General features: G+C 53.3%; 6 protein-coding genes across 6 annotated transcripts; 2 read left to right on the plus strand and 4 right to left on the minus strand.

Moving 5' to 3' along the window:
* Window positions 1–335: 335 nt before the first annotated feature.
* On the minus strand, window positions 336–3,566 carry QC761_203760 (HSP90-domain-containing protein). The gene is made up of 4 exons (XM_062876107.1): window positions 3,289–3,566; window positions 2,123–2,944; window positions 1,684–2,050; window positions 336–1,551 (listed from the first exon to the last, which is right to left on the minus strand). The coding sequence occupies exons 2-4, from the start codon at window positions 2,908–2,910 to the stop codon at window positions 601–603; spliced, it is 2,106 nt and encodes a 701-aa protein (XP_062734668.1). The 5' UTR covers window positions 2,911–2,944; window positions 3,289–3,566; the 3' UTR covers window positions 336–600.
* A 1,957-nt stretch (window positions 3,567–5,523) lies between these two features.
* Window positions 5,524–6,505, plus strand: FPR2_1 (Peptidyl-prolyl cis-trans isomerase fpr2). The gene is made up of 2 exons (XM_062876108.1): window positions 5,524–5,883; window positions 5,959–6,505. Exons 1-2 carry the CDS (start codon window positions 5,715–5,717, stop codon window positions 6,225–6,227), a joined length of 438 nt encoding a protein of 145 aa, XP_062734669.1. The 5' UTR covers window positions 5,524–5,714; the 3' UTR covers window positions 6,228–6,505.
* On the minus strand, window positions 6,444–8,227 carry QC761_203780 (uncharacterized protein). Its single transcript, XM_062876109.1, has 2 exons — window positions 7,394–8,227; window positions 6,444–7,345 (listed from the first exon to the last, which is right to left on the minus strand). The coding sequence occupies exons 1-2, from the start codon at window positions 7,605–7,607 to the stop codon at window positions 6,621–6,623; spliced, it is 939 nt and encodes a 312-aa protein (XP_062734670.1). The 5' UTR covers window positions 7,608–8,227; the 3' UTR covers window positions 6,444–6,620.
* Window positions 8,074–8,601, plus strand: QC761_203790 (uncharacterized protein; the record flags this gene model as incomplete). Its single annotated transcript, XM_062876110.1, has 1 exon — window positions 8,074–8,601. One exon carries the CDS (start codon window positions 8,074–8,076, stop codon window positions 8,599–8,601), a length of 528 nt encoding a protein of 175 aa, XP_062734671.1.
* Window positions 8,602–8,753: 152 nt separating this feature from the next.
* Window positions 8,754–11,150, minus strand: vps5 (Vacuolar protein sorting-associated protein vps5). Its single transcript, XM_062876111.1, has 3 exons — window positions 10,364–11,150; window positions 9,316–10,299; window positions 8,754–9,258 (listed from the first exon to the last, which is right to left on the minus strand). The coding sequence occupies exons 1-3, from the start codon at window positions 10,961–10,963 to the stop codon at window positions 9,106–9,108; spliced, it is 1,737 nt and encodes a 578-aa protein (XP_062734672.1). The 5' UTR covers window positions 10,964–11,150; the 3' UTR covers window positions 8,754–9,105.
* A 143-nt stretch (window positions 11,151–11,293) lies between these two features.
* Window positions 11,294–14,559, minus strand: TAF5 (Transcription initiation factor TFIID subunit 5). The gene is made up of 3 exons (XM_062876112.1): window positions 14,072–14,559; window positions 12,767–13,758; window positions 11,294–12,704 (listed from the first exon to the last, which is right to left on the minus strand). The coding sequence occupies exons 1-3, from the start codon at window positions 14,213–14,215 to the stop codon at window positions 11,525–11,527; spliced, it is 2,316 nt and encodes a 771-aa protein (XP_062734673.1). The 5' UTR covers window positions 14,216–14,559; the 3' UTR covers window positions 11,294–11,524.
* Window positions 14,560–14,767: the final 208 nt, after the last annotated feature.

Genomic DNA, 14,767 nt, shown 5'->3' on the forward strand with positions numbered 1-14,767 from the left:
ACGGTGTGTATCCCTTGAAGAATACTCGACAGGCCTTCAGAAATAGCCGATATACCTTGGAAGATAGTCAAAATGTATTGATAATATCTGAATAGGCCTATTGTTCAAGATTGAAGCTGTATAAACAGAACATTTACGCCTGTCGGTTCAACCAAGTGCCCTTTTGAAGTTCAAGCGATACGTACATTTTAGATCTTGAGGCATGCTGAACCTATCACAAGCATACCTTGTGTTCGTCATGCGAAGAGGCATCGCAAAAATCACAACATATTTACATCACAAGTCCCGGCACAAGTTATAGCACAAGCCACAGCATAAGTCACAGCATAAGGCACAAAAGTTGATCAGAAACTCTTTATTTCCGTCTAATCCTGGTAACATGCTCCTCCTCAGACCATGACCGATCCCGATGTCCTTGACTAAAAGTACAGAAAAACGGGCGCCGTCGTCCTCAACAACGGCGATGTGGAAGTTGCTCGATCGGAAAACTGATGCAAATTTGAAAAAGAGAAAAAAAAAACATAAAGGTATTGTCATTAGCTAGAATCCGTCCAACTCCGTTCCCAAGCCACTTTTTCATTCCCAGTCATTGCGAGTCGTTTAGTCAACCTCCTCCATGGCGTTGTCGCTGGTCTCAGCAGCGGCAACACCGGCATCGGCGGCGGGAGCATCGGCAGCAGCCTCGGGCTCCTCGTCGAGGTTCAGGCCGAGAGCGACAAGCTTGTGGATGCGCTCAGCGAAGCCAGCGGGCTCCTCAATGGTGAAGCCAGAGACCAAGAGGGAGGTCTCGAAGAGGAGCTGAACGATGGACTTGACGGTCTTGTCGTTCTCGCCGTCGGCCTCAACCTTCTGCTTGAGCTCCTTGATGATGGGGCTCTTGGGGGAGATCTCGAAGGTCTTCTTGGAGGACATGTAGCTGCTCATGGAGGTGTCACGGAGAGCCTGGGCCTTCATGATACGCTCCATGTTGGCAGACCAGCCGAACTGGCCAGTGCGGATGGCGCAAGGAGCGCCGACCAACTTGTGGGAGACAACAACCTTCTCGACCTTGTCGCCGAGAACGTTCTTGAGAGCCTTGGCGAGACCGTCGTACTCCTTCTCCTCAGCCTCACGCTGCTTCTTCTCCTCCTCGGTCTCCTCGAGCTCGAAGTCCTTGGTGATGTCGACAAGCTTCTTGCCCTCGAACTCCTTGAGCTGAGTCATGGCGTACTCATCAATGGGGTCAACAAGGAAGAGAACCTCGAAGCCCTTCTCCTTGAGAGAGTCAAGGAAGGGAGACTTGGAGACAGCCTTGATGGACTCGCCAGTGATGTAGTACATGTTCTTCTGGTGCTCGGGCATGCGCGTGACATAGTCGGAGAGGGAGGTCTGCTCATCGCCAGACTTGGTGGAGTTGAAGCGGAGGAGCTTGGCGAGGGTGTTGCGGTTCTGGGAGTCCTCGTGGATGCCGAGCTTGATATTCTTGGAGAAGGCAGTGTAGAACTTGTCGAACTGCTCCTTGTCCTCGGCGATCTCGGTGAAGAGCTCGAGAGCCTTCTTGACAATGTTCTTCTGTAGTGGTTGTTAGCCATCTGGGGCGGGGAGGGGGGGAAATTGAAGAAAAAAAAAAAAGAGATTTTCTTTTTTCCTCTCTTTTTTCTTTTCAGAAAAGTAAGGGTGATCAGTATGCTTAGAAAAACTTACACGAATAACCTTCATGATCTTGTTTTGCTGAAGAGTCTCACGAGAAAGGTTGAGGGGAAGGTCCTCAGAGTCGACGACACCCTTGACGAAGCTGAGCCACTCAGGAATGAGGTCAGTGGCATCGTCAGTGATGAAAACACGGCGGACGTAGAGCTTGATGTTGTTCTTGGTCTTCTTGGTCTCGAAGAGGTCGAAAGGAGCGCGCTTGGGCACAAAGAGGATGGCCTTGAACTCAAGCTGACCCTCAACAGAGAAGTGCTTGACGGCGAGGTGGTCCTCCCAGTCGTTGGAGAGAGACTTGTAGAAGGCGGCATACTCCTCCTGAGTGATGTCCTGGGGGTTGCGAGTCCAGATGGGCTTCTGCTTGCTGAAAAAAGGAAAAAAAGAAAAGTCAGAAAAAAACACCTTCATAATTTGGTTGGGAAAGCGGGAATCTTACTTGAGCTCTTCCTCCTCAGTCTTGACCTCCTTGACCTTCTTGGTCTTGGGCTTCTTCTCCTTGTCCTCCTCATCGTCCTCGACCTCCTCGATCTTGGGCTTCTTGTCGTCACCCTCCTCGACGGTCTCGGCCTCCTCATCGGGGACCTCGACCTCGGTCTCCTTCTGAACGTGGAGGTAGATGGGGTAAGAGATGAACTCAGAGTGCTTCTTGATCACCTCCTTGATCTTGGACTCATTGAGGTAATCAGTCTGCTCATCCTTGAGGTGGAGGATGATCTTGGTACCGCGGCCAATGGAGGGGCCGTTGTCGGGGGAGATGTTGAAAGTGCCACCGGCGCTGGACTCCCAGATGTACTGCTCGTCATCATTGTTCTTGGAGACAACGGTGACTCTGTCGGCAACGAGGTAGGCAGAATAGAAACCGACACCGAACTGACCGATCATGGAAATATCAGCGCCAGCGGTGAGAGCCTCCATGAACTGCTTGGTGCCGGAGCGGGCAATGGTGCCAAGGTTGTTGACGAGGTCAGCCTTGGTCATACCGATACCGGTATCCTGGATGGTCAGAGTCTTGTTCTCCTTGTCGGGGATGATGTCGATGCGGAGATCCTTGCCAGTGTCCAACTTGCTGGGGTCGGACAGAGACTCATAGCGGATCTTGTCGAGGGCATCGGAGGCGTTGGAGACAAGTTCTCTGAGGAAGATCTCCTTGTTGGAGTAGACTGTGTTGATGATGAGGGAGAGAAGCTGAGAGATCTCAGCCTGGAACTCGAAAGTCTCAGCCATCTTGAAAGGGTATCTGAAGTCGAATCTGGGGTATCTGATTGATTTGAGTCGGTTAGAATCGTCGCCTGGTGGTTTTTGTAAAGTATTTTTCTTGTGTGATGTAGTGGCTTGAAGAAAACAAGACAATAGTGCGGGGTGGAAGGGTTCGAGCGGGCAGCCCCAAGCTGATAACTCTCAAACTTTAAATAGCCCCGCCGTTCACAAAATCCCAGCAGATGCCCTGTCCGATAAGGCTTCGAAATTGCAATTGCAATAAGCCACACGATAGAGCTTTGTTTGTTGGGTGCGATTGGGGAGCAATTTGGTAGAGAGGGAAGGAGGGGCAGGCCGCAAGGCTGAAGAATGGGACCGGCGACTATAAGAGGGACAGCGACTTACCAAAAGGGGATGTTCGAGTAGTCTACGATCTACGCCTAGCAGGAAAGATCTGGCAGGGCAGGTATGAAGCAGAGAGAAGAGAGGAAGGTGGTTGTTGGTCTGAAGATGGGAAGGAAGGAAGGAGAGGACAGGAAGAGGGAGGAGGGCGGCAGCTAAAATGTCTTTGGAGGCACCCCTGGGCTGTGCTCTGCAGTGTTTCTATGAGATTCTATCGTCCAAAATTCTACCATTTCTTTGTGATTCGTTTGATTCGGCCTCCACAGCAACGGTCCGCTGTGCTGATTGGCCCCTGTGCCAGCTCCGCTCAGGCAACTTTCCCCCACCTCTGCGGCTGCCACAGCAAACCACCAAACTGGGGTTGAGAACTCAATGGAAGTCGTACAGCGCTTCTAGGCTCTCTCAGAATGCCATTTCCATCACGATGAGCCTCACTGGAGCCATCTTGGCATGGAAATCACTGATCGGAGTGCTGTCCTCCCGTCCCTGTCAGAGAAGGCTCCAGAATTCCCGAGACGCCCAGCGAGGCTGAAAACGAGGCTGGCCCCTGTTCCACCTGCCAACCCCGCGTTGGTTGGCCCGTGCATTTAGGAGTCACAAAGAAGATGGGACACTGGATCAAGCAACTGGTGAAAGCTGACGAGGCCGTTACCTATCACCGTTGCTGTATGTTCAGATGGAAAGGCAACCAACCTCAACGGCCAGGTGAGGGGTGGACCTCCAAGGCTGCCTGGGTGGTGCCTTCCTTCGAAGACATTACCCCTGAAGGTTGTTTACTTCCTTTGTATTTCTTTGGTCTTGTGTTTCTTACGACACGGCATTGCAAACACACACAGTAGGACAACCAGCACTCTAGCAGGCTTTATGCCGGGTTCTCCGTATTCCAGAGCAACGGCCAAAGTTGTCAAGAGGGCGAGAGCTTCGCTCTCGCCCTCTTGACAACGCAATGAAACCGCAGAGGAAATAATACCTTAGGGTGATCACCGCTGGCGTAATGCCTTCTGCAAGTATACCATGGGCTCTTGTCGGATTTGGTCATGTCCCTCGATGTGGCGGCGAAGGAGCCCTCAAAAGCACCGTCAACAGCCTGAGGTTGAAGCTGATTTGATTTGGCCATGGGGTATGAAGCAGATGGTTACTTATGGTCAGCTTCTCGCAACTGGCAGCAGACCATCTTGCCTTTCGAGTAAGATGGGGAAGGCTCATTATAACGGTGACTACAAGCCAATTGCCAGATTTCATCGGTGAAGATGTCGATTCTGAGAGAATGATAGGCTCGAACAGCAGCAAGATCCTTCTCCATGGTATGGCTTACTGTTTGACACATTGTCAGCCAGAATATGTGGTGCCAGCTTAATATATGGGTTTCCACCCTATAGTATCATCCAGTGTTAAGATAGGGTTTCAGTGGCAGTTGAGATCCAGCACACCTATCTGTCGAGGTGTTTTGTGCTTGTGAAACAGAAATACCATCTGGAAGTGAGCACCCGGGCGAGTGACATGGTTCGTGGGGGACATGTCTGATGTGTTGTGCTGCCAGGTGACAAGGCATAACATACTGTGCCGGCTGGTTTTCGATTGATAGGACAATGGCAGGTTGGAGCAGCGGCCTCGTTGCTCCCTAGCTATCATTTGGAATTTCATTTGTTGATACCTTATAGACACAACTTACACAAGTTGTCTGATAAACTTCAACCCGACAGTCTAATACCAAGTGATGGTGTCCGATAGCAAATCTGAACCACTTGATAGCAAGTTTTGTTGAGTAGAAGCTGCAAGCCTCACAAGAAGTGTATTCTGTAGACTACTGAGATGTACGGAGTTTAACTTATTCTCATCACCACCCTCCCATTTATGTCGTTGTGCAAAATACAAGCTTGGTGAGAGCAGATACCAGGTCCGTCGGCAGCTTTCGTGCTCTGCTGTCTGTCCGCAACCGTCTTCTATTCCTGGAGATCGACAGGACCCCAAGGACTTGGCACCGGTCGCAGGAAGAAACACGTGCATGAATGGTTGCACATCCACGACGTCTCACCGACATTGCTGATGAAGCACAGGGGAGATGAACCAACCCCTCATGTTTGATCCTTTGGTGAGTGAGAGATTCTGCTGTCTGGTTCGCCGTCCCTGTGCTGTTCGGCCGCTAAGCGTAGCCCCGCCCGACCGTCTGGAGGGGTGACGCAATCAGGAAAGAGGGGTGCCGCATCGCGGGGCGGGGGGCGGCAGAGCCAGGGGGGGCTGAGCTGCCGTGGGGAGAAAGAGCTGCAACTGCGAGCAAGCTTTTGGGGGGAGCTGCACTCAGTGCCCCACCTTGCCAGTGTTGCTGCTTTGCCTGCCTGGAATGCCACTTTCTTCAACCCTCCCACCCCCTTTAAGAGCTTGACCTGCCCCTCCACCAAGCCCCGCTGATTTTTCTCCCCTTTTCCATCATGTTCAGAAGTTCCATCTTCCAAGCTACCAGATCGCTTCGTCAATTGACTACTCCAGCCACCCGCAACCTTTCATTCACAGCCGCCAGAATGGGTATCCCTGCCGACGCTCCCGAAGGTCTCAAGATTGAGTCCCAGAACGCTGGCTCCGGCCCTGAGGTCAAGAAGGGTAAGCTTGTCCTCCTGCTATTAAGCAGCTTAAGGATAGTATATCATCAAAGCTAACACCAATTGCCCACAACAGGTGACTCCGTCGATGTCCACTACAAGGGCACCCTCGAGGACGGCACCGAGTTCGACCAGAGCTACAAGCGCGGCCAGCCCCTCAACTTCACCGTCGGAGCCGGCATGGTCATCAAGGGCTGGGATGCCGGCCTCGTCGGCATGCAGGTTGGCGAGAAGCGCAAGCTGACCATCCCCTCCAACCTCGCCTACGGCGAGCGCGGCATTCCCGGTGTCATCCCCGGGAACGCCACCCTCATCTTCGAGACCGAGCTCGTCAAGATCAGATAAATCAACAATCCAAAACACATTACAAGGAGGGAGCATATATCTTTGACATTTCGCAAAGCCTTACCCCCTTATGCTTACTAGATGGAGCAAAACGAAAATCGAATCATGGTTTCACTCTGGGCTAGACACCCAACCACCTATCTCAATGTCTCCTGCTCGGACAATCTCTATTTCTTTTGTACAGGTGAAATGCTCCCGACCAAAACGCCAATGCCGTGTGGATGCGAGGAGATGACCGCCCAAGCGCCCTGAATCATATCTACACATACGATTCCCTGACTCGTAGTCGTCGTCCATGTCCCGTAACCCTTATCTAAACCTTTTAGGTCCCAAGATTGTACAAGAACTTCGCTCTATGTCCCTACTCATGCTTCCGAAGCACATGTTCTCTCACTATTCCTCACCATCCTTGCCTTCTTCCACCCCCTCCCCAGGAATAATACACCCCCCTAACTCCCTATACTTTCTATCCGCATATATCAACCCAAACTTGTCCTCCTTCCCACCCCCATTCACCTCCACAATCTCCTTCACCTCCCCCAAAACAATATAATGATCCCTCACCTTCACCAACCCCCCCATTGGCTCCTGTAACAGCTCACAGCGTAAGACATATAATACACCCGGCCCTTTTAGTATTGGCGCCTTCCCTTTTGTCTCTGTCTCGTAGGAGCAACCACATTCGGATTGGAGCTGCTCAAACACCTCCAGCCCAGCTGCGTTTCCTCTGGCAAGCCAGTCGGCTATTCTCGCGCCGGAGGGGTCGTCGGTGAGGATGTGGATGTTGAATAGGCGGGAGGAGGAGAGGGCGTCAAAGGTGCGGGAGGGGGTGGCGATGTTGAAAGAGATGATGGGGGTGGGGAGGAGGGAGAGGGAGGTGAAGGAGGACATTGTCATTGCTCGGGGGATTGGACCGGAGGAGGAGGAGGTGCAGACGACAACGGAGTGGGTTATTAGGCGCATTAGGGAGCGGAACTGTTCTGGCAGGGGGAGGGAGGTGGAGGAGGAGGAGTGAGGGTGGATTGAGGGAGGGGTTGGGGGGGAGGTGGTGAATTGTCGGAGGGGATGGGGCGTTGTGCTGAGAGTTCGATTATGAGGTGGTTGATGAGTGAGGGGTTCTGAGGAACTGTTAGAAGAGACAGAGGATGGAGATGTGAGGTTCATACGTGATATTGGTGCTCTTTGTGGGTGTGGTAGAATTGTACATGATGGTACACGCCCCTTGTTGATATGTTGTTGACCCTGGATATGCAGCCGGCGCATAGGTATTGGCTTTGCGCTTCTCATGCTCAATGTTGGTGCTGTGATGACGGCGGCCGAGTTGCTGCATCTCTCTGCGGCAGCTTTCAAGCCCACCGTAATTCGTGGGGGGGAGTTCATATTTTTGACACCATATACTGTCTTTTCGACTTCCTTCAAAGCAAATCAGACGAACTTATGGCCAATGTCAGAATCTGTTGTTCGTCTCAGTCGCAAATCGGCTTCTTCCACTTCCACGGCCTTGGGTCCGTCATCGAACGGCTCCCACCCCTGCAAATAAAGTTATCGATAAGCTCCGATAAGCTTCGATAACAACCCCGGACCCTTGCTGAGTGGGCTCTCAATTGCGGGCTGCCGCGGGTTGGAGCTGTGCCGCCCGCCGCGAGTTCTCAAAATTTCGAACCGGGGGAACCAATCGGCGCGGCAAGCGGGAAGGACGAGTAATTGAAGATTTGGAGACGACGACGACATTGGCGATAGGGACAGCGAGAGATACCCCCAGCTTTTATTCCCACCTGCCCCGACGGCCTCGAACCCGAATCAAACCGCAAAACCCCTCGCTCCCCGGAGCCCTCCCACAGTCACAATGGCCAGCAAACTTCCACCATCAGCCCTCCAAACCCTCAGGCGACCATCCCTCAACATCAACAACAACCACCTCCCCTCCCCAATACCTCAAACCCAGCTCCGCCACGCAACATTCATCCCCCGCCACCGCCGCCCCTACAAGTTCACCCAGCTCGTCCAGCTCTCCGACGGCTCGACCTACACCGTCCGCACCACCTCCCCCGTCGCCCTCTACAAGTCGGCAAAGGACACCCGCAACCACATCCTCTGGCAGCCCACCGACAAGTCCCTCCGCAACGTCGAGGTCGACGAGGCCGGCAAGCTCGCCGCCTTCAGAGAGCGCTACGGCCGCGGGTGGGACGCCGAGGAGGCTGCCGTCGAGCAGCAGGAAGCTGCAGCAACAGAAAAGAAGGCAGAGGAAAGTGATCCGTTTGACAGTCTTGTTGGGTTGATCAGTGATTTCGCTGCCGGATCAACAAGTAATACCGCCGGAGGGTTGAGTGCAAAGGAGCAGGCGAAGAAGGATAAGGGGGGGAAGAAGAAATAAGGAATGGGGGAAAGATGAATAAGGAAAGGGAAAACCTTGTATTATAACACTGTGGGAATATAAAATTGTATTTTTGGACAGACAACAACAAAAACAAGTATCAAAAGTCTCGAAAAAGGGGCAGGTGAAGTGATCATACTTCTCACATCTATCACGGCTCTCACAACGAAAGGGGGGTGTACGAGTTGAGAATGCTTGGATTTAACATCACCCATCCTCCAGCTACGCAGCGTTTCTAAACACTACAGCAAAATCCATTCAATAAACCCATGACCCATCACCTGCCGCAAAACTACCCAATACACTGTAACAAACCTCCAACAGTCCACCTCCAAGTCATCCCACCCACGCAAACCCCCCAAATACGGCACTCCACTCACTAGTCCACGAACTCGACGACTCCTCCCTCCTTGCCTTCCCACCACCACTGTGGTTCGTCCTATCCCCCAAACTGCTCGGGCTCCTCGAACGCCCCCCACGACCAACAGGACCATCAGCAAACGACTAGTCCGAGTCCTCATCAATCCTAGCACGAGCCCTATCCACCGCCGTGTTGCCAGCCGGCTTGTGGGCCTGTACAACCGGTGGTCTGTAAAAGACAGTCTCGTCGTCCTCGGCGTCGAGCTGCATGAGGAATGTCTCCCATTTCTCGATAAGCTATTCCAAGACGTTAGTCTCCCATGTAGCCACTGATCATATAAACGGGTAACAAACCTCCTTCTGAGCCTCAACCGCACTCTCCAAATACGTCTCCACGGCACTCTTGAAATCCTCCACCTTCTCCCTCTCAAACCTGTCCAGTTCCGCCCTCATCAACCGCCCCATATCGTCAAACAACAGCCTTGCCTGGTGAACCTTCCTCTCCGCGTCAGCAACCTCAGCACTGACCTGGTTCAGCCTGTCCTGCTGGCTCTTCCCCTGTCTCAGAAGCTTATCCTGCGCCGCCTTCCGCTTCTGCATCTCCCCCTCGGCACTGTGCCAGCTGTGAAAAGCCTTCTGTCTCTGCAAGAAGCTCTGCTTCACACTCCCGATCAACCGGATATACTCCTCAATGATAATCCCAAAGGTCAGCACATCCTGTTGGGCCTGGCGGTCGTAAACATCACGAATGGTGAGCTGCAGTTCGGATAACGCATCCAGTGGCCCCGACAGCGTAGGCGACAGTTCCACAGTAGACAAAGCATGCAAGCTCGCCGAAAAATCCCCCGCCGCCTCCGCCATAGCCTTCCTCTGCAGCACCATCCCATCCATCGCCTTCAGCAACGCCTTCAATTGATTCTCCAGCGCATCCAGATACACCCTCCTCTCATGAAACCAATCATCCTGCTCCACAAACTTGCTCCCCCCACCCCCAAACCCCAAGCTTCCAAGCACCCCCTTGGACTCCCCCCCCAAATTCACCTCCTTCCTCTCCTTGTGCTTGACATCAATATTGAAACTCTCACTCTCCAGAAACAGCTTCAAATCCCCATCCAGCCCCAGCTGCGGATGCCCCGCAATTTTATTCAGCATCTTCTCCAACGCCGCCCTCCTCGCCTCGACAAAATTACTCTCAAACCTTCCCACCGCCTGCTTCTCCGGAGGAGGCGGGACAACAACACCGGGATTGTTGCCATGAAGCGTGGTGTAAAGCCACAAGAAATCGCGATACCGGCGCTTGACTTCGAATTCGGGGTTTTTGTACGCCTTGGAGGTAGTCTGCCATCCCGTTAACATCCTTACCCCCCTCCACCGCCTATCTATTTCCCCCCAGTAAACATACCTTCGTCCTAACAGAATAAACGATATGACTACTAGTCAAATCCCCCACCTTGTGCGGATCCCCCACCGTGATGCTAAACACCGGCTTCGCCGCCTGCTCAACACTAACACTCGGCGGCGCCCCCGTCGTCGTCCTCACCGGGCTAGGCAACGCCCCTTGCACCGGCGGGGGCTGTCTCGGTCCAGAAGCAGCAAACAAACTGCCCTCGTCATCATCGTCATCGATCCTGTGCGGATCTGGGGGGCCGGCTCGCTTGGCACCGCCAAGAGGAGCGGGCATTGTCGTTCGGAGGGGGAGTTCTTTCGAGGGCGGCACCGGGGGGGAGACATCCTCCGCTGCGGCGGGGGTGGTCGCGGGCGGGGTAGCTGCTCCCAGAGGACCGAGGGGGTCATCTTCTACTGCTTGGAGCTGGGTCGGTTTGGCGATCAGCCGGCGGGGTGTGATTCTCGACGGGCGGGAGGAGGAAGAAGAAGATGTGGGAGCTGCCGTCGCCGGCGCGGGAGCGGTGCTGGTGGTGGTGGTCGAGGGGGTTGTGGTGGTGGTCGTGGTGTCGTCGGTCGCCTGAGAGGTGCCGGCCGAGTCGGCCCAGGGGTCCTCCATTGTTAAATGGCTGTAAACTGTTATTCGTGAGGTCGAGGTTGAAAAAGATTGCGCAAGAAATGCTTTGAAAGTGTGAGCTGGAGACAATTTACACGGCCAACACCTCTTGCTTAGTGACGTTCGATGGAGAGGGTAGGTGTCCCGAGCTCCGAGTTGGGAGGTGAGGTGTGTTGCGCAATGCAGGCAGGTAGCGCATGCTCCCGACCCAGGTACCCAGGTAGGTCGTTGAACTAAGCCTTTCTTGGCAGCCATCAATGTGGGGTTCGGAGGGGGGAGCTTCCCCTTCTCCTTCCCCAGCACATCAACATCTGGTGCCATTCAAGTACATATCAACAGCGTGATACGGTGTCGTGATTATGCAATTTCTCAACACTGCAAGAGATATGTGTTTATCAATTATTACCATATAAAAACAGCAGACCATAACGCCAAGCTCAGCTTCTCGCCCAATAAATGTATCTGCCTCCCAAAACCGAGAACCCCTTTTATTCCCTCGATCATGTTTTGACGCCGATAACCCAAACGCTACTTCAAACCCCAGCTACCTCCCTTGACCTTCTCCTAACGATCAGGGTCATAGCATCCTCCAGCCACCACCAAGTTCATCCGTGTAAACGCCACCTTCAAGACCGGAGTCTTCTTGGTAGGGAACGCGCTGATTTGATCAGGAGTAACCTGAACCTCCTTCGACTTCTTCTTGCCAGACCCACCTCCACCTCCACCGCCACTCCCACTACCAGCCCCAGAGGTGCTCGCACCTGTAACCTGAGCAGCCTGTCCGCCGACAGTGATGGACCGATTGTCACCAGACCCCGCCACCGCAATGCTGTCACCGGCAACAGTTATCCCATCGGGCTGTTGACCTGGCTGGGCTGAGCCGCCGGCTAAGGGATTCGCCTTGCTGGGGTCGGCTGGCAGCTCGACATCCCAAACTCGAACCGTGCCGTCAAGCCCGCCAGAGACGAGAATATTCGACTCGGCACTGAAACTGAGAGATGGGATGCCGCCCTTCCCGTGGCCTCGCATCCTCTTGATTCGTTTGCTCTTCTCGATATCCCAAAGGAAAATATTGCCACCTGTGTCGGCGCTGGCAAGAATCTTTCCGTTGGGAGCACACTGCAAGGCGCTGATGTAGTCGGCATGTCCGGTATAGATTCTAACGCAGCCGCCAGTTGTGAGAGACCACATCCGAATCGACTTGTCAGTTTCGTCAGAGGCCGAGAAGACATATGTTCCGTTGGGATGCCACGCAATGGCCGAGATCGGGGTGTCATGGCCGACCATAATGCGCTGAGCCGAAGCATGATCTTGGGTGAAGATACGGACCGTCTTGTCCCATCCGGCCGTGGCGAAGTAGTGTCCGTGTGGACCCCAAAGCACGCGAAAAATAGGACCGTCGTGAGACCTGTAGATGCAGAGGCAAGACCAGGACTCGAGTGACCACAGGCGAACCTGACCATCCATAGAACAAGACAGCAACAGCTTCGCGCTGGTGTCTACCGGCTTCCCGGACCCTTCAAGGTAGGGATTCCGGTCAAGGGAAGCGGTGGAATCTGAGAAGGAGATACCAAAGACAGGACCCGAATGGCCAATCAGCTTCCTATTGTTGACCTTGAGGTCTTTTTCATTGTCCAGCGTCGTCCGAAGCGGTTTGCCCTCCAGATCCCAGACGCGAATGTAGGAATCAGAGGTGCCCACAGCAACTAGCTGGTGATCGTTGGAGAATTCCATGCATGAGACGCTACAAGAATTGCGATTAGTACAATGGTCAGTCACTCACCCCTTAGCAGACCAGAAACTTACTTTCCGAGCGTGTTATGAAAGGTAAACATGCAAACTGACACAGGCACTCCAACTCCCCCAGTACGACCCTCAATCAGGAACCTGTCACGGTTCTCGCGCACCTTTTGCATCTCCATGACGACATCCCTAGCTCGCGATTGTGGGAGAGGTAGGTCAGCTCGCGATGGAACGTCGTCACCCTCTTCTTGCTTGATGCGTTTGTCAAACACTTCGACCAAGCTGGGTCGGCCGTCCACCGGTGGGTGCGACTGGTCTTCTTCCTCAAGTTCAATGCGAACGTCATCTCTGAGCTCGGGTTCCATAGGCAATGGGCCTAGTTTCAACTTGGCTGTGTTGTCGAGGACGTCGCGATTGGCAACGCCAGTGAAGACGCCTGGAATGCCCTCTTGCGCGTCAATCTCGTCCAACTCACGGTTTTGGGTCCGACGGTAAACGGCCTCGAAACTATAAGGCTCGATCGGACCACGTGAGCTGTTGTCGATTGCGCAGAAGGTTTGAAGAATGTAGATGATGGTGCTTCCGCCCGAATCGGAGTCGCGCTGGAGGAACTGAAACAAGTTGAGGGTCAGAGTGTTGTTCAGCGGAATCCGGTATTTGTTCTCCTTATACAACTTGATCGTGGGGTCCTCATTCATGTGCTGTGGCAGGGTGACAGTGCTGAGCAACCTCAGTGTGTCATGGTGAACTGTCTCAAAGTGTGGCCGGAGAGTCGCAAGATAAGTTTTTGAATCCTCATGGTAGCCCTGGCCAACAAGCTCCAGGTAGGAGTAGACGAAGATGGGCCACAGAAGCTTCTCAAGCTCAAACTTGTAGATGTCCAAGTTGTTGTCGATCCAGTTCTTGATGAGAATGAACGCCTTGAGGTACCTCTTTGGGTCGGCGGGATCTTGGCCTCGGTTTGCTGGTCTCCCATCTGGACCGAGATGGGCAGTCTCGATGCGAAAGACAGCCTCAGTTTTGGTGAAACCCTTTTTCTTCAGATAGTCGGTAACCTGATAAATGGCCCGCGCGTTAGCATCATTACCAACTGGCTTCACCTCTCTCCCCGCCGCTTGACTGCTTTGTACATAATAGCGGTTACGAGCTTCCACGACTTGTTGGGTACTCATCATTGGCCTGCTCTGAGAACTTCAAGTTCTCAACAAGGTTGAATGGGGCGTTATTAGTCGAAGATATCGACTCTGAAATGTAAAATGCCGTTCGATGGCGGTTGAGGATGGGGCCAGAACGACGGAAACGGTGTGGCTTTAGGGTAGCGAATGAAGGAGTTGGGGCAGAACAACGAGAGCAGAGAAATCAACCTACAATCTGATTGAGGTTCTGTGCTGATGGGGTGCTGGTCGTCGCCGGCTGTGAGGGAGCAGGTGCACCACCTGCCGACTGTGGCTGCCCCGAATATGAGGCGCTAGGCGGGGCCTGACCTGTTGGTTGAGGTGGGGGGTTTGACATGATGAATGCTGGGACGAAAGATAATAGATAATAATAAGAATTGAAGCAAAAGTGGGCGTTGAAGAGAGATCACACACTTGGCGGGGTCGCGCTTCCCCAACGCGCTCTACTTCATGAACCAGACGCCTTCTCCGAAGCCAGCGCAAAGCTTGGAGAGTTTTGATATCTCTGAATCGAGTTTTATCGTGATCTAATCGTTTGAGCTGTTTGTAAGATAAGCAGCACTTATTTTGATGCGCCTGGTGAGTGAAGATATACGACTATGTATCTCTTCAACTTATACTCGACCGCTGTCTCCGTCTCACAGTGATTGAATGGATCGAGGTGAACCGACCGCGGAGTTTTCCGCGTTTGTGTCGAGGCAACTCCCTGTCCGAGGCCCGTGCTCGAGCTCCACCCCTTGCCGTTTTAGCGCAAAGACCCCGGTCCTAGCTTCACGTCACATTCACCTTCGCGGGGCAGCTCTGAGCTCGCGATCTTGAACTCTGCCATAAGCAGCCACCTCTTTTTACTCACAACACCAGGTTCTTTGCACATCAACTTCTTAGCAAA

This window comes from Podospora bellae-mahoneyi, chromosome 2 (genome assembly GCF_035222275.1).
Source record: "Podospora bellae-mahoneyi strain CBS 112042 chromosome 2, whole genome shotgun sequence".
NCBI classification, from domain to species: domain Eukaryota; kingdom Fungi; phylum Ascomycota; class Sordariomycetes; order Sordariales; family Podosporaceae; genus Podospora; species Podospora bellae-mahoneyi.